Source organism: Pogona vitticeps, chromosome 2 (genome assembly GCF_051106095.1).
Source record: "Pogona vitticeps strain Pit_001003342236 chromosome 2, PviZW2.1, whole genome shotgun sequence".
NCBI classification, from domain to species: domain Eukaryota; kingdom Metazoa; phylum Chordata; class Lepidosauria; order Squamata; family Agamidae; genus Pogona; species Pogona vitticeps.
Window position 1 is genome coordinate 172993626 of NC_135784.1, and position 27069 is coordinate 173020694.

General features: G+C 43.6%; 1 protein-coding gene across 5 annotated transcripts in view; it reads left to right on the top strand.

The window, feature by feature from the left end:
- Positions 1-27069, top strand: part of LOC110071416 (uncharacterized) — a 181834-nt gene that overhangs the window by 134592 nt on the left and 20173 nt on the right. For all 5 annotated transcript variants that reach the window (XM_078386437.1, XM_078386436.1, XM_020779102.3 and 2 more), the window contains 21 exons: positions 761-814; positions 2239-2283; positions 2577-2630; positions 5871-5924; positions 6885-6938; positions 8121-8228; positions 8908-8997; positions 11104-11157; positions 11420-11527; positions 12751-12858; positions 13125-13178; positions 13325-13378; positions 13724-13831; positions 15949-16002; positions 16110-16163; positions 20583-20636; positions 21897-21950; positions 22210-22317; positions 22925-22978; positions 24140-24193; positions 24576-24629. In XM_078386437.1, the coding sequence (XP_078242563.1) occupies positions 761-814; positions 2239-2283; positions 2577-2630; positions 5871-5924; positions 6885-6938; positions 8121-8228; positions 8908-8997; positions 11104-11157; positions 11420-11527; positions 12751-12858; positions 13125-13178; positions 13325-13378; positions 13724-13831; positions 15949-16002; positions 16110-16163; positions 20583-20636; positions 21897-21950; positions 22210-22317; positions 22925-22978; positions 24140-24193; positions 24576-24629 (1431 nt within the window). The remainder of the gene's footprint in view (positions 1-760; positions 815-2238; positions 2284-2576; positions 2631-5870; positions 5925-6884; positions 6939-8120; positions 8229-8907; positions 8998-11103; positions 11158-11419; positions 11528-12750; positions 12859-13124; positions 13179-13324; positions 13379-13723; positions 13832-15948; positions 16003-16109; positions 16164-20582; positions 20637-21896; positions 21951-22209; positions 22318-22924; positions 22979-24139; positions 24194-24575; positions 24630-27069) is intronic.

Genomic DNA, 27069 nt, shown 5'->3' on the forward strand with positions numbered 1-27069 from the left:
TGGCCAGGATTTCTGGGAGTTGAAGTCCAAGAACATCTGGAGGCCAAAGGTTGGGGACCACTGCTTTAGAGCACAGGGGAGAGCAAGGAGGGGCACCGTGGTTCAAGGCAAACTAAAGAGATCACCAGGTTGAGGAGGCTTGGTCTAGTCGGTTTACCTTTGAGGTGCAAAGAACACAAAACTTCTTGCCTTGTCCAGACTTTGCCGTCCGCCCTGCTTGGTTCTCAAGACAGAGAAAGGCTTTTGCATTGGTTAAAATAGTGGCAAGGGTGATGTGCCAACAACAAGAACAACAAAAGACATTGGCCACTTGATTAGCTTCCTATATGCCTAGCTAAGCCTGAAAGTGCTACAACGAGAGTGGCCCATTTTCTGGTAAAAATAGCAGAGAGGCTTTGTGGCACCTTAAAAGGCCAACAGGTTTATTTGGCACCGACTTTGGGGTTCTGTGGCCTCCATTAGCAGAAGTGAGCTTCAGTTCACAAACTCTTATGCGCAATAAAACACGTAGGACTTTAAGGTGCCATAGGATGGTGTTGTGTTTGCTTGCAACAGGTGGCTTGGCTACCAGTCTTTCATCTTCTTCCAAGAATTGTGCCTTATACAGGTTTCATAAATCTTGCTTCTTAACTAAAGAGCAGAGCATATATAACATCAATCCACTCCACTCCGGCACTGGGTTTATTGAAAGCTGATCTAATTCCCATGTGGGATTTTTGCAGCCAAGAGTTTCAAGTCTACATTTTCTCTGCTTTTTTAGGGTCCTCCAGGGGAGCGTGGTTTGCCGGGATCCACAGGAAAACCAGGACCAAAGGTATTGCTTACTTAGATACATCATATGTGGTCTGCAACCCTTCTCAGTCTCCTATGCAGATATCTTACATGTGTATCTTGATGGCTGGCTCTTTTGCCATTCCCAATGCACTCCACGTGAACACAGTAGCTGTCTTCTGCATCATTTAAATGTTACATTTGATTAATCTTGTACAAGGGTCTTTTTGGGATTTAGCATGTTTCCTACGTAAAAACCTCAGTTACGTTGAACTTGCTGCACAAGTGGCTTGTAACCAAATGGAAGGATGTCTCAAAATTCAGGAATGTGAAACACTCCTGTTCAGTACACCCAAGTCCTAGGAGTCTTGAAACTGCCTTATCTCTCTCCATTAGTACTAGACAATATGTGAGCGAATGCCAGGCAACACAGGACTCTTTCAGAGGGAGCTAAGGAAGCAAGAGGGAGCCTTTTTCTCCTGGTTAGTCTTGGTTAATGAGAAAGGGGTATAGCTGTTACTGAGATGTGTACCCAAACATCACGTTCCAACTCTACATCTCTATAGATTGCTTCTCTCCAGGAAACATTTGAAATCCTTTGAAAAATCCACTTGCCTCCTATAGCTTATCTTCTGGAGCGTTTATATATATGTTAATGTCTCTCTGTCTGTATACTGTATTAGTATATTTAACATTAGTATATTTCCATGTGCTAACTAAAGGCTTCCAGAGAGAGGCAGTGATGGAAACATGAATTTAATGACAAAGCACCACTGAACTAAATTCAACCCTCTGAAATGAACTTGGTGACAAAATAAATCATGTGTTCAGGGGGGATAAAAATAAAGGCTAGACAGGAGTGGAAAAAATGCAGTGAACATAGCAGAACAAGATGTGTCAGATGGACAGTGGGAAAAATACCAAAACAATCAGTACAGAACTTGGTAATTTTGTAAGAACAAATGTTTGGTCTCAATTAGCCCTTAATCACATGTGGAATGGATGTCCCACGACTGTATCATTTCAGTATTTACATGGATAATGTCATGGTTAAATAGGACCTCATGTTAAAACAACAGCAGCTACAAGTCCATCCATGAACAGAAAAGGTTACAAAATGACAGATGAGGTCGGGCCACACTCGTTCCCCTGACTTATTTTCCACTGGAGAGATGATGATGATGATGATGATGATGATGATGATGATGATGATGATGATGATGATGATGATGATGATGTGGAAAAACATTGAGAAAGGCACTCAAAACAGTAGAATGTCAGGAGCCCTGTGTGATTTATCCGAATAGGCAGGTTGGCCTGCTTGGCCATCTGACCCAATTATTGTCCTTGCTGCTTTTAAAATCTTTCTTCCCCTCCCCCCCTCCCGCTTTAAGGCCATTTTACAGTTTAGTCCCCATAACTCTTGTCTTCTGCATTCCACAATATATTTTTTTCTTCCTTGTGCAGGGTGACTCTGGCCATGATGGGGCCCCAGGAGTGGTAGGAGAAAAGGTGAGTTGAGTGGCCAAATCAGTACAGGTGAGGGGAGACTGGGGAGGATTTAAAGCCAAAGACTCCAGTTCTGTCTTTTGTCAAAAGTCTGCTTCAGGAGGAAAAGCTTTGATATCATAGAGGTCTTTACATCACCAAGGCTATGGAGCTGGGGAGGAGGTTAACGTTTTATGATGTCATGTGATGCTATCCTGGGGTCTAAAATGTGAAAGAGGAGGCAGATTAGCCAAAGTCTAGGAGAGGAAGCTGGAGATGAACCCCATAATGATTTTTTCAACCTTCTTTTTCCACAGGGTCCCACTGGACCACAAGGCTCCAATGGATTTCCAGGACCCAAAGGCCCTCCTGTAGGTATCCCCTTGTTTTTGCCACTCCCATTCCTAGTTGTCTAGAAAAAGGCTGGAGATGTAGCACCAGAACCCCATAAGACATACTGTAATACAGGGAAGAGCACAGTGGGAGTGGTCCAGCTGAAGGTAGCCCAGAAGACACCAGATCGATACATGCAGGGCTATGTTTGAATTACACACAAGATAGAAAGCAAAACCCCACTTAAGTGTTCGTTGAAAAACCTAAGCCTGAAGGCCAAGTCATGTATTAAAGGAGTTCCTTAAGTGCTGTTTGATTGTCAGAATAGGAGTGGTTCATAATTTACTTTGTTTTGTAATCGACAGTTCAGAGGGTAAGAATGGGGTTTGTTTGCAGGTATGATGGCACAGTGACAAAGCTCTGCCTTGAGTAGCTTAGTCTCCGGAACACTAACAAATTTCCACTTCGAATGGCAGGCTGGTTGTAATTTATCGCTTGATTCTCGGATAATATTCTCTCTTTTGCATAATGTGACCTGAATATGGGAGAGCAAAGGAATGAGCTCTGGAGACAGACAGAATAGACTGTTGTTGCTTTGGTAATTTAGGTTATAGGATTGAAAACTAATGCTTAATTCTTGGAGGTATTTTCCAGAAGTTATAGCAATGAAGTCCCCAGCCTATTTCCTTTGTAAAAGAAATGCTTTATAATCTGTTGCGTGAAAGAAATTAGAACAGTGTTGTTACGTGCCATCAAATTGCTTCTAGTTTATGGCAATCCTATGAATTAACAGCCTCCAAAAGTCCTATCATTAATAGCCCTGCTGAGGTCTTAAAAACTAAAGGCTTCAGTTTCCTTTATCAAATTAATCCATTCGATATTTGGTCTTCCTATTTCCTATTGCTTTCCACTTTCCCTAATATTTCTTTCTGTTTCATACCTGAATGCAGAAATTCAATTTTGGCAACTATCATTAATTTCCTTTGGAAAATTAAATGGCTGTGACCTCCCCCTGCCCCTATAGGCATGTATGAAGGGGAGGTCCCACTGCCGAAGAAAAATATCACTTATTCCTTGGGAAGGTCAGATGTGGCCATGGTAACACATGCCTCAGTTACATCCCGAGTGGATTACCTTAAGGCACTCTACATGGGGCTGCTTTTGGAAAATGTTCGTAAACTTCAGCTGGTCCAAAACACTCAGTTCACACTGGCTATGACCCGTTAATGGGCACAATTCAAGGTGCTGGTTTTAACCTATAAAGCCCTAAATGGCCTGCATCCAGGCTGTCTGAAAGACCGTGTCTCCCATGAAGAGCCTGCTTGGGTGTTGAGATCATCAGGAGAGGCCTTTCTCTTTCAGTCCCACCACCTTGACAGGTGCACTTGGTGGTGACATGGGAGAGGGCCTTCTCTGTTGCTGCTCTCAGGCCCTGGAACTCCCTCCATCCCTATCTTTGCTGTCTTCCTCTGACTTTTATCTCTTTTAATGGCCGGTTAATTTTTTTTAGTTTTAATTTTTTTAGTTAAGGGACGGTTGTGTGGCCTCTCCATTTTGGCTTAGTTTTTGTAAAATAAATCATGACACAATGCAATATGCCATGTTCACCTGAGGTTGTATTTGCCTGATTTCCAGATCTACTAAGGATATGATTTTTATTATACCCTGATTCATAAAACGATAGCATTCAAACAGTGTGTACTTTTTTCCTCATGACTGTGTGTAAGTTTTAAGACAGTTCGCAAAGTGTCACATAAAGTATACTTTTTGCGTACATGGCTTTATGTTGGTTCCAGATTGCATCCAAGGTTCTGCTTTCCACACAGTGCATCTTTGAAAAAATTAAGGCTCTGAAATGCGAAAATCCCATTTTACATTCTCTATTTGCTTTAGATCCCCCTCCATGCATTGCAGGGGCAGATTTAATCTGGAATGGGTTGGAGGAAATCCTGATGAGGCAAAGGAAGAGATGTGCTGTAGAACTGTTGCGGCCATCCAAAATCCTGGTCAGCACGTAGGTGGTTGGTTTGGACAGGATGGGTGTGTGTGGATGAAATTATGGTCTCCTGCTGTTTTATGCCTTCCATCATCTCTCTCCCCTCTTTTATATTAGTGGGAGGGAAATTTCCTCAGTCAGCCCAAAGCTGGTTGTAGGTAGGGGCTGCCAGTGGCTTCAGCAGGGAGACAGAGGGCTCTGGAATGAGCACATGCAAAGTTACCCCTGAATACCTAGCACTGGTGGCCTACTGCTGTCTGCCATAAGGGGGGAAAGTGTGGTTGGAAGATCTATGCATACAGACTTGTTGTGAGAGGTATGGCTGGAGCCTCTAGTGTGACCCTCTGTCACTGGTCATTCTTCTCCATTCTAACCTCTGTTAGAGAGTTCTCCATGGGGTCTAGAGTTGCCTTGGCATGATTAATATAAAACAAGGGTAGAGAACATGGACTTCATCTGCCGTGATCCCTTCCCTCTGGCTGTGCTGGCTAAGGCTGATGAGAGTTGCAGCCCAACAGTGTCAGCTGTGTGTGTGTTGCATTTTCCCCACTCCTGATTTTAAAGGATGTCAACAAAGCCAGGTTTGTAGCATTTGAAGCTAATCTTTTTGGCAACAAATCTGTTTTGTTGCTACAGAAAATCAGTCCAAATTGGAACCCACTCCCTGCATTGCTGTTGTTGTTAATTTCATTGTGTCTGTTGCCACCGGCACTGTGTTTTAACTGAATTAGTTTCTCCTAAAACATTTAATTGCATGAAGGTGATGGTGGGGAAGGGAAACATGCAGATTACAGAACATGTTTCTGACTCAACATTGTAATAGTCCTACGTGCTCCTTTGAATCACCCTGATTCAAGTCCCTTTGAAAAGAGTTTCTGTCCTACTCTCAGACCTTTGATTGGGAGCTTTTTCCTGCTGACCTGGTTTCCTATTTCACAGTCCTCTACTCCTTCCCTTGTTCCCATGTTGTTGATGAGAAGACCACTTGGAAAAAATGCAGCCCCTGCCTCCTTCTTGAGATATCCCTTGTGGGTTTTTCACACTCAAGATGTTTCCCAGCTGCTTCTCATTTTTCCTTGGAGATGTCCAGCTTCATCACAGCCCACTGTGGTTCAGCACAGGCTCGAGTTCAGTGTGGGCTACCCATCCTGTGTGGCATGGACGATTTCACAACCCTCTCCCAACAACAGACATTTCTCACAATAGTATTGCAAAACAACCATTGAAGATACTTTAAAAAGCATGAATGAAGTAAGTTTAGAAAAATATTTCTGTTTGGCAGGGCCCTGCTGGGAAGGATGGCTTACCAGGCCATCCAGGTCAGCGAGGTGAGCCGGTGAGTATCCATCTGAGCCGAATCCAAGGGTGGTTTAAGTCATTTTATTCTTTTTCTAGCCCTGGGATGGTCAAAAAATGGCCCTCATGTGGTAGATCAGGTCCCAGCATTCCTCTCCACTGGCTTTGCTAGCTGGGGCTGATGAGTGTTGCAGTCCAATAACATCTGAAACTCCGCCCTTGGCTCACCCTGCCCTATGTGAGGGCTTACCTTTCTGATTGTCCTTAATCCTGAAATGTCTTGCCTCAAGTCATAAGTGGTTTGTTGGCTACATGGGGTGGAGGTGTGCCTCCTCTGAAATGCTGGGATGAGGTAAACACTCTGCAGAGTGCTCAGAAGCTGCTACTGCCTCAAGGCCCCTCAGCAATATGGTTTCCTCCCCTCATTTTCCCTTTAATATTTGCAGCCCCCTCCCCACAGTTCCTTTCATCTTTTCTTCTGGAAGAGACTAAAATAAGATATGGTTTCTCTGTGAGGTTCTCAGGCGGCAAGTCCCTGAGAACTAGAAAATGTTGCACTGGGTCCATCTGAGTGTCTATTAGGCAGTATCAGAGTCAGCGTAAGACATTTGCTGCCTGGGGAGATGCAAAATCTTTTTCCTCCCCAGCTCTTCCACATATAGAAGTCCACCACAGTAGGAACTGAATATTTGATTTCAGTGCTAGCAGTGTGCTTTTGGACTATGTGAAGCCCACTGCTCTGTCTTCCAGCAAACAATTGGTACTCCTTACCCACTAGAATCTGCTACTTGAGGTAGTGTCCTCACTCTGCCTAATGTTAGGGCCAGTCCCAGACCGAGTGCATCAAGTCAGTGCTTCAGGACTCTCTTAAAAAGGGCTGAAATGTTCCCTAGTAAATGTCCCCAGTGAATGCATGAGTTGTAACTGAATTCCCCATAGGACTCCTCATGTGATGCCACCTTCTTTTTTGCATATTAACCTTCACTTCTCCTTTCTCTAGGGATTTCATGGAAAAACTGGCCCACCAGGACCTACAGGAGTTGTAGGACCTCAGGTAAAAAAAAAAAATTAAAATAAAATCTTTAATTCATAATCAAAAAAACCATCTAAGCTGAATTTCCTGTGAAGTGTAGCAGAAGCTACAAAAATATGTGTGTATATACAGGGATGTATATCCTCACTCCTCTCATCTTTGCAAGCTTGGGTAAGAAACTGCAACATTTTTTCCTCATCAAGAAGAATAGAAAGGAATTTACAGGACCCTTTAATAAAGTCCTCGCCTTGTGGAGAATAACATTTTGTGCACACAGAAACAATTTGTTCAAAATTCAATGCCTTTTATAGAAATGTGCCCCCCCTTTTTAACAAAACTGTACAAATTGCTTGAATTGCCCTGAATTTGATGGTGTCTGCTTTCTTTAATAATTTGAAACACTACATGGGTTGTTGGCATCTTTTTTATCAATCAGCTGATCGTTTTCTGCTTCCTGTGTGTGCATGCTTTACTTCTTAAAGGAAAAGCAGACTGGGGACTTTTTTGAAAACAAATTATAGAGACTTTGAAGGGGAAGAAAAGAAATTGGCCTGACTCTTATCTGAAATCAAGTAAACTCAAGGGATTGAAATATTCTTGTTGAGGTCTTTATCCTGACAAGATGGCCAAAATCAATGAGCATGAAGAATTTTGGAGTACTTAAACCCCTATGTACATGGAAGAAAACCTGATAACTGAAGTTTCCACTGTCTTTAATATAGAGGAAATACTGAGTGGAGGAAATTATTTCAATAGGGTGAGATTTGTCGCATAGTAAAATAAATTTTCAAATTTAGGAGATAGCTTTCATGGGAAAGATTTCAGAGTTGATAGCCACTAGTCCAGTAATGGATAATAAAGAGTGAACAGAGACAAGAGAGGCAGAACCTCAATATGGAATTTGAAAGTTGCTCTTTGTGGCCATCTGCTTGAAGGCAGACTCAATCTGGCTCTGGCTGCAGGCCTGACAGGGTACAGTCCTCCAAATGCTATTGGACTCCAGTTTCCATCAGCTTTGATTAGCTTGGCCAATGAAGAAGCACGCAAGTGAGTCGTAGTTCATCAACATCTGGAGGCCTGAAAGTCTGGTATTGTGTATCTAAACAAATCACGCAGATTCAAGTGTCTGGCTTCCCCAGTAACCAAACCAGTCTTTGCTCTTTCCCTGCTCTCAGACGATTCTGTACTATCTCTCCATCACAGGGAAACTCAGGAGAAACTGGACCCATGGGCGAGAGAGGCCACCCAGGCTCTCCAGGCCCCCCTGGAGAACAAGGGCTTCCAGGGGCTGCAGGAAGAGAAGGTGCCAAGGTGATTATTCAAATCTTCTCCAGTGAGACGCTCTGGAGGTGTCAGTGTCTCAGACAGGAAGGCAAGAAGGAATTGAGTTTTGCAAATGTGGATGTCCCAAAACAGACTTCCACATTGACCTCAGTGTTTCTGTTATGTGTTTATAAGAAAAATGGCTGCATTTGCCTTTAGATCCAGTGCACTGTCTTGCAATGATTTTCACTGGTGGAGCCTGAAATTTGCAAAATCAGGTGCAAAGAGACTGTAGAGCAGATATACATGAGGACACCTGGACTTGTTACAGAAAGGAACAGGTGACACAAAGCATGGCAGGGCAAGGAAAGCAGGCCCACATCTACACAGAGACATGTTTTCAGTAAGATGGGCAAGGAGAACAGAATTTGGTTTGAAGTTTTTGAACAGCCTTCTCGCAGAGGGATGAATGAACAGTCTGCTCCATCAGATTTCCCTTGCCCTTTGGTGGATTTGCCTGGGCTGTTCAGTATACTATGGAAATTGCCATTGACTCATTATGCTTTCTGTTTGGAAAACTGTACGTTTCCTGGTTTGAAAAAAAAGGGGGGGGAGTATTTTAACAAAACCTACTTTCCTTTGTGTGAACAGTTTCCAAATGATATGTGTTTGTTGCATGCGTTTGTTCTCTGTTGGCTATTGAGTAATGCCAGACCATCATTTCTAGGGTGATCCTGGGCCTAGTGGTATCCCAGGCAAAAATGGCCCTCCTGGTGTGAGAGGTTTCACAGGAGCCCGAGGACTAGCTGGAGAGACTGTAAGTTTTTGTCGCACTGGCAAGGAAGGTTTGAGGTGGGTGGTCGCAGTGGTGGAAGACATGGAACAGAGAAGCTGCAGGTTAACCTGCCCCAGTCATAGCAGCTCCTCCCCTAGGCATTGTGTAAGGCTGTTGAGACATCAAAGATAATCTCTTGTTTTTCATAGCTAGGTGGAGACTGCATGTGCATAAATCTATTAATACTAAATGTTGGATGCTAGCAACAAAACACAAGTGGATGATGTTTCTGAGGCATTCCCTTGGGCATCCTGTTGGAGACACGCTGTGGGGTTAGATGGGTCTGTGCTGTGAACCAGCAGGGTGACATTCTCATGGCTGTTTGTGGGGCTATGGATCTTCATGAAAGCACTCCTTTTCTTAATTTATTGATTTGGGAGAGCCAGAGAATTCCTAATACATCTAGGTTCTGAGAGGTCTGGGCTCTGAGTGTGATCTCCAAAAGTGAAACAGAATATTTATTTATTTATTTATTTATTTATTTATTTATTTGATTTTTACCCCACCCCTCTAGACCATGTGAAGTGACAATCCAGGACTTAAGAGGATCTGCTTCATATGTCCAAAGCAGGGATAGGCAGCCTGCTTTAGATACAGTGGGTTGCAATATCCATAGTTCCCACCCCACTGCCCATCTTGGATAGAATGGGTGAGAGTTGCAGTCCAGTTGCCTCCCACTGGTCTATGGTTGGTATTCCTACTCAGAAAGAAAGAGAAAGCGGGTGGATGGTGGGGAGAGTAGATGAGGTGTGCTCATTCAGGATCCAGAATTCAGAGATACCTGGATAGCCCAGCAATAGCAGAATCCCCATCACGTGTCGTTTAGAAGAGCACGATCTAGCTGGGGTAGATATGCCAAGACTTCCCACCTGTCTTCCATGGCTCTCCATGAATCTGTCCCACTTGACTGCCCATCTTTAGCAAGTGTTAGCCTTCCAGAGGGACTAGCAGATTTCCCTAACTAGCTCTAGCAGCTGTGCTGGCAGTAGGCTATCAGCAAAGCTGTCTGTATTCTTTAGCCCATCAACTGAGCTTTCAGTCTTGGCAGAATTTCACAGTACCTAACCCACACGAATTCAGGACAGGAAAGTGTGGTGGTTTTGTTTGTTATATTGATTTTTTATCTTTATACTGCTTCTGTTACTTTTCTGAAGAGTACCTAGATCTACCTGAGTCACTCATTCTAGCCAGGAAAGATGGCTGAGGGGCCTAACGCTGAGAGAGGCCCAGAAAGAAAGAACAAGAAACCCTGACTCCCTTGCTGGGTGTTTTTAAGAGTCATTTAAAGACTTGACTCTTTAGGCAGGCCTTCCCTCCAGTCAATACTTGATTTTTTTTCTTCTTTAGTTTTCTTTTTCTCCATCTTGAACATCTAAATTTGTTGATTTAATTATGTGATTGTTTTATGATGATTATTTTATGATGTTTTATAACTGTTTGTAAGCCGCCCCGAGTAGACTCTGTCTAGAGGGACGGGGTAAATATCAAATGAATGAATGAATGAATGAATGAATGAATGAATGAATGAATGAATGAATGAATGAATGAATGAATGAATGAATGAATAAATAAATAAATAAATAAATAAATAAATAAATAAATAAATAAATAAATTCTGATGTGTCACATTCCTAAGTGCCATTTACTCAGCTGTTTGTAAATCTAGGGAAATGACAGAGAGGTCCCATGGGGCTGTTTTTTTCCCCTTAGCCCCTAGAGGTGCCATCTTTCATCTGAAAACAACGCCAGAAGGATGGTGGGATCCTTCTTTTAGCACACCCCTCTGACTTTGGAGGAACTGCTGCACAGAGAGGCTTATTGTGAATTTCTCCTCCTAAAGTAGATTCTGTGAAACAGCAAAATCTAGGAGACTGTTTAATCACAGATAGAGACCACTGCTCCATCTGTCTTGCAGACTGACTGGCACCAGTTGGCCAGGAAGTTCTTGGGCCTGAGGCTTTCTCAGTTCTACCTGTGATGCAGATGCTTCATCACTGAACAGAAGTCTATCTGCCTGTGGTTTCAAATGCATGATAAATATCACACTTTTCCTAATCTTATATTTCAATATTTTGTTTTTCACTCCAGGGACCAACTGGGTTGAAAGGGGCTGAAGGGCCACCTGGTCCACAAGGCTCCACAGTAAGTAGACTGTCATCTTCTCTAAGACTTATGGGAAAGACTTCTGTCCTAAAATGTATGGTCTTGGGCTAGAGGCAAGGGAGGACAGGGTGGCTCTAAGTCACTGCTGACATGGAGAGAGGTAGCAGAATGAAGTGGGACTCTTGATAATAATGTCTCTGCATGAGTTGGTGAGGATAGTGATGAATATTGTTGACCTTGAGGCTTGTGGCTAGGGAGGTTTCCAAATGAGGGTTGATATGGATCTGTTCCTTTCCAACAGGGTCCTCCTGGTGAGCGAGGCCCCTCTGGGGCAGCTGGGGGCATTGGACTGCCAGGACGAGGGGGTAACCAAGGTCCTCCTGGCCCCACAGGAGAGAAGGGGGCACCGGTATGTAAGAACCATTCTACTTGCAATCTGTGTTTGGTAAAAGATGGTCATGTCTCAGAGCTTGCAAAAGGTCATGTCTTTGATATGGGACCCCAGTGTCCCTTCCCAGAACCAGGTAGTTTCTGGTTTTTGCTTAGACAGAGGGAACACCCTCTATATATGTTGGCAGGCAGGCATCTTTTTTGCCATTTCATAGGCTTTATGGATGTGATCTCAGTAAATTCCCAAGCCCTACTTTTAAAAACAATCTATCAGAAAGAAATTCTCCATTCAGATCTACTTTCATTGTTACCTGGATCTTATGTCCTTTGCAATTCTTACATGGACTTCTTATCCTCATGTAATGCTCTGTGTTTTCTTTGTGAGTGCATGTACACCTTCTCATGATTACAAGGCTGTTTCTTCCCTCTCTGTCTTTGATGGGTGACAAGACTTAGACAACAGTAAATGTATGCAGAGACAACTAATTTGCGGGTTGTAGCAAACCATGTTATAGGCATGGGAGTTATATGGCCTTCTGGATGTTTTAAACACGTGGTTCCCAACCTTGGGTAACCCAGGTGTTCTGGAACTGTGACTCCCAGAAACCTTGGCCAGCACAGCTGGTGGTGAAGGCTTCTGGGAATTGCAGTCCAAGAACACCTGGGTTATCCAAGGTTGGGAATCACTGGTTTAAACAATCTCCCGTCAGCATTAACTATACTGGATATGATTGATGGTAGTTGTAGTCCAGCAGCATCTGGAGTGTCGTGTATTCCCCAGCTCTGGTTTACTGTAAATAAAAAGAAAAATAAAGAGGCAAAAAAAGAGTACAAGAGAAAGTGTGGGTGATTCAGTTTATATCTGGATATTATGTGAAAGGGGGATGAAAAACCAAGTGGGAAAACAGAAATTCAATGGGTCAGTAAGAAAAGCAAAATAGTGTTAGAAGACAATAATGGTAAAATGAAGAGGGCGGTCCAAATGACCAATCCAGACTTAACAATAGATGAGACCGTTAAGAGTCATCTTACATTTATGGGCTTCTAATTTCAGCACATTGAAAGAAGAAATAAAAGGCAAATCAGGACGGGGATGGGATCACATGCAGATATACCTGGAGCATTCTTAAAATCACAGTGTCGACACACTTTGAATTGCAATTCAAAGTTTCTATAAACCACTGGTGATTTTGCATTGTCAGTAATTCCACTTCCCGTCTGACCCTTGCTCTCATTTTCCAGGGCGAGCGTGGCCCAATGGGCCCAGCTGGGCAGGATGGAATCCCTGGGCCAGTGGGACTTCCAGGCCCAATTGGACCGCCAGGACCTGCTGGAGAGGATGGTGACAAGGTAAGGCAGCCTGCACTTGGTCTGTGTTTGAAGGATGAGGGAAGCAGAATCTGAGTCCACCCCACAGCTGAAACTTGTGTTTCCTTGACAGCATCTCCCACAGCAACCATTTTCTTGTGGTTTCCCTAGCAATGGCTTTTCACAGCCAAGAGTTTCCTCAGGGGGGACATGTTTACCTGGCAGTAGTTTCCCTGGCGATGCTGCACGTGCTCATACTGCTCTCTCTCTCTCTTTCTCTCTCTCTCTCTCATATTTTTCTTTTGTAGGGAGAGATGGGTGGCCCAGGACAGAAGGGAAGCAAGGGTGACAAAGGTGATGCGGTGAGTCTGAGGCAGCTTGGCATCCGGTCATACTTACTCGCTGTAATTGTCTGTATTGGCCGGGACAGGAAGGAGTGTGGGAAAGGGGAAGCTGGAGAACTAAGGAGAGGAAAACAGGCATCATCATGCTTGCTCTCTCCCTACAGGGTCCCCCAGGACCAACTGGGATCCAGGGTCCCATTGGCCATCCAGGCTCTGCAGTAAGTACCATACATCAAAAACATATACAACTAGATCTGTATTGAAACTCATTTGTTCTAACTCCTTAAAAGCTTTCCTGGAAGGAGTTGTTTTCCCCAACAATCCTCCAGATGAAGTTCAGTCCCTTCCTCCCTGTTTTCCTACATGTGCCATGATGTTGGATATCCCCATGCCCTTCAAGATGAGAGGCTGACGCTCTTGATGTGAGGACTTACATTGCCACCATTCCGGTTTCTCAGTTATCCTAGAGAGGGACATGGGGCACACCTGTGTTGGCGTGTACACATGCATTCACACACCGAGGGTTATCGGTAACAATGCTGATCTGGTGTCTTTGCTAACAGGGAGTTGATGGGGAGCCTGGGCGCCGAGGGCAGCAGGGCATGTTTGGTCAGAAGGGAGATGAAGGGGCCCGTGGATACCCCGGAGTCATTGGCCCACCTGGTTTACAGGTAAGTAAAGTGTCCACAGAGTAAGTGTAATATAATAGATAGACCAACAGACTAAGATTCAGGATTCCTGGGTTCAAAACTCACTACGGGGGAAAGAAAAAAGTAAATTTGTTCCTAATATATCTCATGTAACTTGAAAATCCTAGTAGGATCACTGTAAATTGGATAAAACTTAATGGCATCTAACACACAACAATGTCCAGGACTTAGACCATCTGCAGCAAGTTGTAGGGCACTTTCTGCTATGGCTAGATTAGTATATAGATGGGAGACATGCGGCTTTCCAGCTATTGAGGGGCTTCAGTTCCATCATCCCACCCCTTCAGCTATGCTGTTCCAAGGACATTAGGAGGTCCAGGCACTCCTCAGTCCTGGACAGAACCACTGTGAGGACATCAAGTATTTTCCAGCTTCTCCCAGTGGATATGAGCCCATTCAGAAATTCCTTGCATGGGGATTCAAAGCTGGGATGTATAAGAATCCTGCAGCTTTGCTTAAAGGCTTTACTGAAACATACAGACTCAGAGCTTGACTACACAGGCATGTTTTCTCTTTGTCTCTTTGGTTTGATTTGGACTTTTTGAACTATCCCACTTGAGGTTCCCATGGCTGAAATTATTGTAATCACCTCCATAGGCATTTATTACTTATGCCATTGTAAGTGTCCACACCACATGTGTTTGTCACCTGAATTAAAACAGCCTCCCAGGGATGAGCACTGCCCTCTTCTCCATCTCTTCTGTTCATCCCCCCCAAAAAAATAAATGGTGGCAGAGGGGGGAGAGGGTGCCAGAGACATGCACACACAGACAAGCAGTGATGGAAGGATGCAAGAGAGGAAGAAGAGGTGGTAGACAAATGCGAAAGAAAGAGATGGATCTAATTAACTACTTTTGATCAGTAGAGGATACTTCTGGGGACTGAGGTTTGGATAAAGTCAGCAGCTGGGTGCTTATACCACCAATGCGGTAATTTTAAAATCTAGGAGACTGTTTAGGTGGAAACATGGAACTTGTGTGTTGTGCATGGGAGGTAGAGGTAGCTCCGTTCTTTGTTTCTTATTCAGAATTTAACAAAGTAAAATGACATGCAGGAAAAAATGTGAAGGGAAAGGATTTAGTGACAATCTTTTTTTTTCTTTTTCTTTTTTCAGACAGACCAGTCATGGGGGAGGGCAAAGGAAGAGGGCAGAAAGCAGTGCTGAACTTATAAAGTGCTATTATGTGACAGAATCATTAAAACAAAATTTTTGAAAAATTGCCTGGAAAGAGGAAATTGCTTACTGGAAGGTTTTTTTTCCAAGTTGCCCGGAAAAGAATTGGGCTTTCTTGCAATTAGCTTTACTCTGTATACTCAGAAAGAAAAATACCCTAATTGACCGCAGCAAACACAACACAAAAGACATTTTGCTGTGTAGTTGAGCCCTAGCAATGCCAATTTGCCACTAATGTGTCCCTGCTTGGATTCCTCATTTCACACCAGTCAGTGCATCACCAGGAATCTGAGCAGGGACTCTTTTATTGAGCAGCACTTGGATGCCACAGAGTTACACCAGTTCCCTTCTACTTCTGCTTCTTTGCTCATGGTGGAAGCAATTCAATGGTGCTTCCAGAGTGGAAGGATCAGCTGATGGGTTGCTGGTGTTGTCCAAGGGATGCCCAAAGGTGCTTGCAGTTCTCACATTCTTTGGAGAGACTCCTTCCATGTCCTTTTTCCTTCTGATCATATAACTACACAACAAGATTTTGCTCCCCTTTGTGAAACATTCTAAAAGTAGGTGGCTTGGCTAATTTTAAAATTCTACAGTTTTATGATTGAATTTCCAGATGTTGAGGATTAAAATGAGATGGATCTACAGGTTGACCAAGATTTTAAATTTTGAAATATATAGTGATAAATGTTCAAAATGTTTTGAGCCACCTTCCCTAATTAGAAGCCCTTAATTACTCTTTATTCCCCCCCCAAGGTGCCTTATATAGAAATGGATGTGTCAGTCCATGCACTCAGACATGCAAATGGAGAACTTAATTGTTACAGGCAAGAGTAGAGTGATGTTAGCAGATTAGAGAGAATGCTGCTTATTTATCCTGGGGAACTTTTTCTTTTGCTCTTCACAGGGGATGCCAGGCCCCCCAGGCGAGAAAGGCGAAAGCGGCGACGTTGGCCCAATGGTAAGAGACATCCACTTCACCATGTCAGAATAACAGCTACCCCTGCCCTGATGCCAGCATCTCTTTATGGATCTGACTTCTTTTCATTTTGACTCTGATCTCTCTAGGGTCCACCAGGAGCTCCTGGACCCCGAGGCCCCCAGGGTCCCATTGGTGGAGATGTGAGTACTACATGTATTTCCTTTCCCCTGTATAGGAAGCGGACCTACTTTTTGGGTGTCCTGAACAGACATTGTCTCTTCCTCCTGGAAAGGATGGAGGCATCAGCAAGACAGTATTTGCCTGATGGACAAGATGGTAGTTTTAGAGAGCTATTGGTTCTTATTTTTATTTTTAGGATACACTGTATGATTACCTTAAATTTTAATAAAAGATTATGGAGAAAACAGGTAAAACAGACTAATAGCACAGTCTCGTCTCACCCATTGAAACATACTCCAAAGAGGTCTTGAGTGTAACACCAATCCAAAACCTCAATCTTGAGGTCTCTTACTGGCTTGGCATTTTGAGCTGTTGTGTGATATAGTTTATCACATTTCAAGTAATTGCCTGAATGGAAATGATTTGCAGTAATTGACTTTGTAATGACAATTCCAAAGCTGTTATTGAGTGGTAGCTACAATGACTACATTTTTCATCATTGGACTGTTATATCATCAACTTAATAGGTCTAGAAACAGTGTGAACACAACCATGAAAGATGGATTTTCAGGGGGATTGTCTTGCATTAAAAGATGGGAAAGAATGAAGGATTTCCACAGATTAGTAGGTCAGGCCAGTAAATGTACCATATAACAAAAATGAAAGCAATAAAACAGCAGCACCAGAAGCAATGATCGATTTACAAATGCTGCCACTTGGAGAACATCCCTTGTAGATTTCACTAGTTGTAGCCGCCTAAGAGGTACTTGTTCTCGGTGACGTGTGATGTGAAACCGGAGAAGGTAATTGTAAAAGGTCCAAGGTCTGCATCAGCCCATCCCTGGACCTCCAAGACTCACAGCTCTCTCTTTTTTCTTACAAAAAAAAAAAATTAATAGAAAGCTAATTATTGTGCCATCTAATGCCTATATATATTTTTTTCTTGAAGACAACTTTTGAAAAACTGGGTGATCAAAACATTGCAATCCACTCATTCCCCCAAAGGGATACAAGGGGATTTTCAAAGCCACCTTTTAAAAAGTAAAGAAATAAAAGTGGTTGGAGCTTTGACAGAGCATATTTGGGTCCTTGGGAATCCAGTGCGGGTCACTGGCCACATGTTGGCTACACTGATGCAAAGGAGGTGACTGCCAATGAGCTAGCAAACCAGACTGCCGGTACTCCTCTTGGTTTACAAGGCCCTAAACAGCTCATGACCAGCTTATGAGAGCACTACCCTCCACATAGATCAATCTGGTCTTTGTGCCCTGTAACGTTTGTGGACTAGTTATTGTACCACAACCACATGAAGTCCACTCATTTGCAACACAGAGGAAAGCATTCTCTGTTGACACAGCTACCGTGTGGAACAACTTCCAGGTACAGATTGTGTGGTAGGGATGTAATGAGTACTTGACCATTTTGTTTCAGCAAGGAATTCTTCCAGAATTCTCATGGAGACTGGAACACTTCCCAGAGCAGCAGCAAGGAGAAATGCTGAGCACTGACTCTTCTCCTCCAACCCCAGTTTTCTGTACAAGATTAAATTCAATGTTCCTTTGCTAGTTGTGCCTAAAATATTATCACCCATAGGATTTTTCTGTCTCTTTTTTGCTGTTGTCAATTTCAGGCTCTCTTTCTGGTCAATTTCAGGATTCTATGCTGGTCAATTCCAAATCATTGCTTTAGTCCTACCTGCATGGGATTGTACAAAACCTTTTGAAATTGACTGTTGTAAGAGCATGAGATTGATGATCAGTGCTGGTAACAAATGCTCTGAAGAACAGCAGCAACCTCTGCAAGGCATCTAAACTGTGCATGATTTTGTAGGAAGAAACTTAGGACATTATGCTGTCTTGAAATTCCCAGGGGAAGAAATTAAAAAGGAAGAAAGTACCATAGAAATCTGTGGGATCAAGAAGCATTTAGGTTTATGACTCTATTAGGCAAGCTCTCCACACTGGTCGTTTCCATCACCAGATGAAGCCTTATTGGTTTGCCCAGGCATTTTCTTAAGCATTAAGCTAGTCAATTACCTTGGATGATTTTAATGAAAAATGTAATTGTTCTATGGCTTTATTACATGTTTTTATTATATTTACTGGATTTATATTATTGGCAACTGCTTAGAGGTGTTAAGAATGCAAAAAGGTATAGAAATCTCTTAAAAGTAAATAACGAGTAGACGTTGTCTAGAGGGGCGGGGTAAAAATTGAATTAAATAAATAAATAAATAAATAAATAAATAAATAAATAAATAAATAAATAAATAAATAAATAAATAAATAAATAAATAAATAAATAAATAAATAAATAGCTTATTAAATGCTGTCATCTTCCAGGGATCTTCCAAAAGCATTTATATAAGTGAAGGCTGGGAAAATACGGCACCCCAATATTTCTGGTCTGCAAGTCCCATCAGCTTAGACACACAACCAATAGTGAGCAGTAAAAGAGGTTGCAGTCCAACAGTATCTATCAACATTCTCTCATCATTTCCGCACATGTATGTGCTTCCATAAGGATTGAGGCAAAAGGTTCCGGCTTGCATATCCTATTCCCACCACCACTATCAAGCATAGAGAGAAGAAACTTTCACCTTAGTCAGCAAATGTTCCGCATATAAAATTCCCCAGAGCACATTGCAATGAAAAGGGAGCCTAAGATTATAAAGGACAGTAATCAAGCTTGAGTTAAGGAAGGCAACCAGAAAATTAGTAGCAGAAAGAAGTGTAATTTGTCATATATGCTTCTCTCTTCAACAACACTGGAGTTAGGGGTGACGGACACCTGTGCAGTTCAAAATCCATGTATAATCCTTATGCAAATACAAAGCATAAACATGATTCATTCACAAACAAACAAACAAACAAACAAACACACACACACACACACACACACACACACACACACACACACACAGACCTCCCCCCAACCCTTGTCAGCAGATAGAGGAAATTGAATTGAGTTGGTAGCTCTTTTCCAAAGAAGACCCCATGATGGGTGGAAACATCAAAGTCTCCTCAAAAATCATGTTATTAAAAGCCATTGGACATAATTAATTATTTTGTAAAATGCAACATAAAACCATGTTAAAATCAGTTAAAAACAAATTTTTAAGAAGACAAAAGAACAAGTCTCCCTTTAAAATCCTTCCTCAGCAGCAGTTGTCATATTAAAAGCCTACTTGAACGGGAAGGTCTTTGCCAGCCAGGACAAAGGGAGAGGGTCCAGCCTGGTCTCCTGTGGAATTGAGTTCCATTGCCTGGGAGCAGCCACTGAAAAGGCCCTCTCCCATGTCTGCACCAAGGATGCCGGTGTGGTGATGGGGCAGAGAGAAAGGCTTGTGCTGAAGAGCTTAAAGTCTGGGCAGGCTGGTACAAAGAGAACAAATCTAGTTCTTCAGATGCATAGAGAAGGGCTTCAGTAGAAAAATGTTTATATAGTAATGCAGAGGGCATGAAGGTGAAATGTAACAGGAATGCAAGAGACCCATAGATGTTGCCGTTTTTTGGTGTCCATTTATTCTTCCTTGTAGAGACTGATCCACTTGCCCCATATAAATAGTGGTGGGATACTTCAGGAAAAATATGGTCCAGGTCACACTGGAACTCTCCTGAAACTTCTTGGTTCAAGTGAAGATAGTTGTCATCTCATTGTGAGATAATGAGGTTGTCATCATACTTGACATGTTGCATTTTCATAAGACACCATACCCCTGCTCTCCCCATGCCTATATAAATGTCTGTGAAAGCTTATTTGAATAAAAAGTGAGTTTCTATCTCCTCTTGTCCATTTTTACGGAATCACACAAAAAGGGATGGATGGCTTTTCACCAAATTGGAGGGTATGTTTGAAGTGCTGTGACATGAAATACAAGCTATCACACACACACACACACACACACACACACACACACACACACACACACACACACACCAATTATACTTTTGGTTCCTGCACAGTCATGTAAAACACAATGTTAAAGATTTTAGTGAATTGAGTTCATAAATTAGGTGGTTTATCTTGTAATTTTTTGGATGACAAGGAGGCAGAGACAGTCTCCAGATGTTCATTAGTCAGCAGAGAAGCTGGCTGGGGGAAATCTGGGAGCTGTATTCGTCAGATAAGCTACAAATGCCAAGAGGAAGAGGAAGAGAGAAAGGGGGGGGGATCAGTGCAAAAGAAAAGAGCGACTGCACAGAAGAGAAGGTGGAACTCGTGGGATTTTAACCTGGGCAAATATAGTGCTGAATAAAACGTGTTTGTCTTAAAGGTGTCTCAGAACTCTTCGTTGTTTTACCAGTAGCTAACTAACATGTCTATGTCCTGGGGATGGGTTGGGGAAATAGTTTGAGTCCCTCCCCAACACCCCACACCCCCCAACATAATGTGTTTCATTTTTTTCTTCTTAACTGTTTCTGTCTCTTTCATTCCAGGGCCCACCAGGTCAGCCTGGTGGGGTGGGGCAGCCAGGTGCTGTGGGTGAAAAGGTGAGTCCAAGCCAAGTTATTTGGAAGTGAAAGATCAGCAGTTTCCCCCATGAACTCAGGAGGTAGAGTTGGATGAAATACTCCTTTCTAGAAGTGCTGGAATTGCTGTAGGGTTTTTGCCTGCAGGGCTAATAGTGAATGCAGCTCTGAGGGCATCAGCTGTTTTCCAGAGAAGGGGAGGGCTGGATTCAACACGAGCACACACACACACACACACACACACCTTCTTTTATTCTTCTGACAGCCCAGCATTTTACCAGCAGCAGCTTCAGGGAATTGTGAGTTAAGTAGTGAAGCAAAATGGACGAAGTGGAGCAAGTTAAGGGCATAAAGAAAAGTCAGGGTGCATTAGACTAAGGTCTAGTGTTTTGACCACATGATTGCCAACCAGTTGCCTTTGGGAAGCTCTTTAGCTACACACAAGGGCAGCGGCACCTTCCTGCTTCTGCTGCCCAGCATATGATGTTAAGAAACATTCGTTAGAGGAAGCCACTGTGGACAGGGAGCATAAGGAGAGAAAATGACAGCCATTTGGAAACTGGAGATATTAACTCTCTCTCCGCGCGCGCGCGTGTGTGTGTGTGTGTGTGTGTGTGTGTGTGTGTGTGTGTGTGTGTGTGTGTGTGTGTGTGTGTGTGTGTGTGTGTGTGTGTGTGTGTGTGTGTGTGTGTGTGTGTGTGTGTGTGTGTGTGTTGGGTACTGACATGGCAAGCAAGCACTCTGGCAGAAGTTGGGAGTCACAGGGAACACCCAGAAACCAGGGAGGAAGTGCACTTAATTTATGAGGGGTACTAGGGTTGCAACATGCTTGAGGTGACAGTCTCTCACCTTGAGTTTCCATCTCCTCAATGTAACATCAGGTTATGTGCTCACTATTAGTAAGAAGCACACTCTGTGCATGCTCCGGCATGTTCTTTTCCTTTTCTTTCAATGAACTTTTCTCTAACTTCCTAGTAAGAAAAGTGATCTGCCTGATGTTCCTGAGGCATTTGTGCTGCCACTCCGAGTGGAAATTGTCCTGAAACATTGCTAACTAAGGTCTATTAAAAAAACCCAAACAACCTGTTGAACGGGAATAACAGCAGCGTCTGGACAAAAATGCCAGTAGGTCCCGAGAGTGTCTTTTAAGATACCATGCTGATGAAGACATTGTAGTGCAGCAGCATACAGTTGCAGAAAACAGATCCCTATTAGAATCTGGAAAAGCAACATGGCTGGGTCGAAATTCACTATTTTCTTTCCCTTTCTTTTGCCTTCTAGGGTGAACCAGGTGAATCAGGGGACCCTGGACCCTCGGGGGACCCAGGCCGGCCAGTAAGTTCCTAGGTTTTTTGGAGGGAGAGGCTGGGGAAAATATAGGGCTCCATTTTGGTCCTTTCTATTTCATGCTTGCTCCAAGCCAACCTCTGCCAAAGGCCAGGTAGATTAATGAAGCCGGGCATGACATGGATCAATTGGTGCAGAGCAGAGGCATGGCTCTTGCTCCTGGATTGAAGTGAGCAGCCAGAGAGAAGCTGTCTTTGCAAAGCCTTGCCTCCATTTCCTCAACTGGCATCTCTGTGCACGTTTGCAGGGTGTGAAGGGCGATACAGGTGAAAAGGGAGACTCTGGCCAAACAGGAGCTGCAGGCCCCCCTGGCAAGAAAGGTCCCCCAGGAGAAGATGGAGCCAAAGGCAACCTGGTGAGTAACGGGCTTCTGAATTTTAAGTAGCAAGTTTATACTTCAGTCTTCCCCAACCTGGTGCCCTTCCGATACGTTGGCCTACAATTGCCATATCCCACAGCTTACATGGCCACAGTAGTTGCCACTGATGGGAGGTGTAGTCCAACACATCTGGAGAGTGAAAGATTGGAAAGTGCTGCCTTATTGGAAACAATCGCTCAGTCCCACCCCTCAAAGAGTTTCAGAGAAGAGACCTTGTGGTCCTCCCAAGCACCAGTTCCATGGTGCCTCTCAGAGAGGATTCTGCAGCCCCACTACAACCAACAGAGCAAACAGGTTGAGTTTCCCGAGATCCATACAGCAGAGTCACAGCTTCACAGATATTCGCTGAAAAGTTACTACCAGGGATCCAGGGAGCATCCACGGTACTTACTTCTACCTAGGCAAAATAGCCCTTCAGCCACCTCTGGAATGCATAGAAGACAAGCTGACACATTCTTTCCAATCTCCTGCATTCGCAGGTGCAGCAGAAGTGGCCTCATTTGCTTTTGGCTCTGGAAGGTGGTCCTTTCGGGAGTGTTCCTGAGCCGTGTGAACCTCATTGCTTATTATTTCCCCACCACAGGGCCCAATAGGATTTCCCGGTGACCCAGGCCCATCTGGAGAGCCTGGCCCTCCTGTGAGTATGATACGTTGGATTTTACTTCTGGCTTTAGGGAGAGGAATGGAGTATGATGAAGGAGGAGGAAAGGCCTGGAAAGCCAAGTCTTCTCTCTTTCCAGCTCCATTTCTAAATGGCAAAGCAATTCTTTAATGATTTGAAGGAGAATCAAGGGGCCTGTGTAGTTTGACTCTTTGTCCTGCTGGGATAAGTGATCATGTGAACAGACATTGACTTGATCTGGGGAGACCAGCCTGGGTTTAAAGTGCCTGTGCAGCCATGAAATTTACTGGGTGAACTTAGGCCAGCCAGGCTATCCTCATGATTCAGGGGTAGGCAACTTTAGCCCCCCCCCCCCAAGTTGTTTTTGGACTAGAGTTCCTACAAATTTTCACCACCGGCTACGCTGGCAGATTGGAGTTAAAGTCCAACAATATCTGGAGGGAAGCAGTTGCCTATCCCTCTTTTCATACTGCAGGGATCATCCCTTCATTCAATATCCTGGGCGGTCTGAAGGAAAGTAAGCATAGAAGTATAATCAGGAAGATTCACTGATTTGTAATGAGGCATTCTTGAGTGCTTTCAGCTTATCAGACATGTAGCTACAGCACATGGGGAACTTGGCAAGAAAAAAAACCACCAAATTTTCAGTTCAAGACTTTGCATTCAGACTGTCCCCCTTCCAAACGTTTTAAATTTAGTTTTAAAATGTAAATCCTAAGCCTTATCAATGAACTTTTATGCCTCCTCTTAAGTTTGACGACTTTTTACAAAAAAACATGCAGATATCAGCTTCAAGGTGTTCCGTCTGACTCAGCACACAAGAGGGAGGCATTTGTCCAGCTCAGGGAAAGTCCAGCCAGCGTTTGCAGAAGTACAAAGAGATGGGGGGGGGTGGAGCGCTGGAGCCTAAATCCCAGTGAGGACTGAGGAAGCTCAATGCCCACAAGAAGCTGCCCAACTGATAAAGGGAAAAAAACTGGGTTTGTGTGTGTGTGTGTGTGTTTTTATGATGGGCTGTTAAAAGGGAGTGTGTGTGCATAATGGAATATCTTGAAAAAAGGGGCATGGCTGACCGGAATCCTGAACAGAAATGTTGCATGGCAGCACTTACAGCAATTACACACAATTGCAGTTGTGACCGCTAATGCTTGTTTGTGTCTCCCTTCTTCTGTTAAGGGCCGTGATGGAGCTCCCGGTGAAAAGGGTGACATGGGAGATCCTGGACTTCCAGTGAGTATAGCAGTGCTGAAGAACAACATGCTGCTTCTCCCCCACCCCCATGTTGTTGTTGCTGTTAGTATGTATGTACATACATATGTGCATGAATTTACTGGATGGATGGATGGATGGATGGATGGATGGATGGATGGATGGATGGATGGATGGATGGATGGATGGATGGATGGATGGATGGATGGATGGATGGATGGATGGACAGGTATACAGTTTTTCGATGGAAGTTGTAGTGAGACTTAACTGAATTCTCAAATGTTTTGCCAAAGTGAAAATTTGAGTGGGGTGCGGGGAGGTTATGAAACTTCAAGTAGCTATGTCACTAAAAATGCAGCCTTGGTGTGCTCATAAATAATCTCTCTTTTAACCATTATTTCAGGGACCTCCTGGAGCTTCTGGGGAGCCAGGTCCTTCTGGGTCACCAGGGAAGAGGGTAAGTTGTGGCATCATCCTGAGGAAGAAATATGAGGGAAATCTAAACAATTATAACTTCCTTAATTATATTGTGGCTGGATAGCTCAGTAAGCTAGGTATCTGGCTGTGGAATGAGAGGCTGAGATTTCAGTTCCCCACTATTCCTTTTTGGGGGGGCGGGGAGCAGCTTGTGTAGCCTTGGGCAAGGTGCATAGTTCCCAAAGCAACCCAGAAGAAGGGAATAGCAAACAGCTTCTGAGCACTCTCTACCTAGAAAACTTTGGAAAGAACCAACACAAGTTGGAATTGACATGACAGCATGTAACTCTTATTATTAACAATAATGTATTACATACATAAGGGATGTGGTGGCACTGCAGGTTAAACCGCAGAAGCGTCTGTGCCACAAGGTCAGAAGACCTGCAGTCGTAAGATCAAATTGACATGCACGTTTCCAGGGGTTTCAACAGGCAAAAGTCCAATAAACCAGTCCAATATCAGAAGTCCACTAGATGCAAAACAGATACCAAAATGCCAGAGCCAAAACACAAACCATAGTCAAAGTCCAAAGATAAGGGTCCAGAAAACAAGGTCCAAGATGAGCAGGAGTGTGGATGCGAGCCAGGGAGTTGACTTGTTGCTTCCACAAGTTTGCAAGCCTCTGGGTGCAGATTTTATAGCAACAGCAATCATCTAAACACCTCATCCTGCTAAAACTCAAGGCTGATCAACCTGATGTTCCTATGGGAAGCATTCATGCGGGCTTCGGATCTTTGTGTCATGAGTCCTTGCCGAAGCTTCTCCCTCACTCTGGCTACTGGGGGAGGAGAATCTGGTGGTGATTCAGCTGCCTCCAATTCTGATTGCCCAGCATTCTCCTCAGCTGTGATTAACCCCTCAGATTCCAGATTTTCTTCGGCTGAACTCATGACACCACGTGACAGAGTGAGCTCCCGTGGCTTGTCCCAGCTCCTGCCAACCTAGCAATTTGAAAGCATGTAAAAATGCAAGTAGATAAATATGTACCACCTTGGTGGGAAGGTAACAGTGTTCCGTGTCTGGTCACGCTAGCCACGTGGCCACAAAAACTCTCTACAGACAAACGCTGGCTCTACGGCTTGGAGACAGGGATGAGCACCATGCCCTAGAGTTGGACACGACTGGACTAAATGTCAAGGGGAACCTTTGCCTTATTACATATATAAGGGATACTTTTGCCATCACCTCTATGTCATCACCACATGACACCTGGAGGAAGGGCTATGATTCCTGACATCATGTGATCCCTAGCAAAAAGCACCATCTAGAGTTCCTCCAACTGGAGCTTTAGTCAAGAACACAGCTTTGCTTTGTGCGGAAAAGTCCAGCTGGTGCTGGGGCTCATGGGGAACGAAGCTCGCTGAAGTGCCTCCACTTGCTAAGCTGATGCCTTAGTAATTTCACTCTTTCCTCATCTCCCCGGATATGCTTCAGATCTATTAGATGCAAGACCTAACTCTTTGAACAGAATTACTCTCAAGTCTTTATAAATTGGGCAGACAATGCATTGTCTGAGTGACAATCTAATATTCAACTGCATTAGTTCCACATAGACAAACTCTCTTCTCCAAGGGAGTCCATTGATAACATCCCTCAAGCCCTGCAGAACTCATAGAGTGGCAAAGTAAAGCTGTGAAGGCATTTCTCCCTTTAAATGTTGTTATATTAGTTAAGTATTGCGGGCGAGGCAAGTGAGATACTTAGGGAGTGGCTTGACCAGGCCTCCACCCTCCCCAGGAATTTCCATGGCTGAGCAGGGATTCAAACTCTAGTCCATCATTCTATCCACAACATCACACTGATCAACCCAAACTTTTCATATCATACAGCAATCTGAGAAGTTGGGCTTATGCTAATAAAGCTGTATGTTTCATGCAGAGTCTCAAATCTTGCTCAGACAGATCACTGATCCAAACTGGGAATGACCCCAGGTCATAGCATGCAAAAGTTACTTTTTGGGTTACATCTCCCAGAATCCCCTAATCAGCCATGCTGGCTGGAGGATTCCAGCAGCTATACTTCAAAAAGGAGCTTTTTTGAGTTCTAGCCCTGATCCTCAGTAATCTCTTTCAACACTTCCTCTTTATCTAGCGTTTGTTACTAGCGGGTTGTGCACATGATACATTGGTTCAGAGTTTCCCTTTTGTTTCATTCACTATAACACGATCAAAATGAGGATTACTTTCCTAATTTTCACCACCCTTTGAAGGTCCCTGATTTCATCAAAGAACATTACACTTTTCATTTCAAAATGGCATGTGATTTGCTTTTTTGTCCATGATTATTAGGCAAGACTGAACATATGAAGCCTTTACTTTGTGCTTTTCCAGAAAGAACCATTTTTTCCTACTCCCCTTTCTCTCGCTTGGTGCTGAAAGAGCACAGGGGGATAAGAGGGATTGTGTATAAATGTCTCTTAA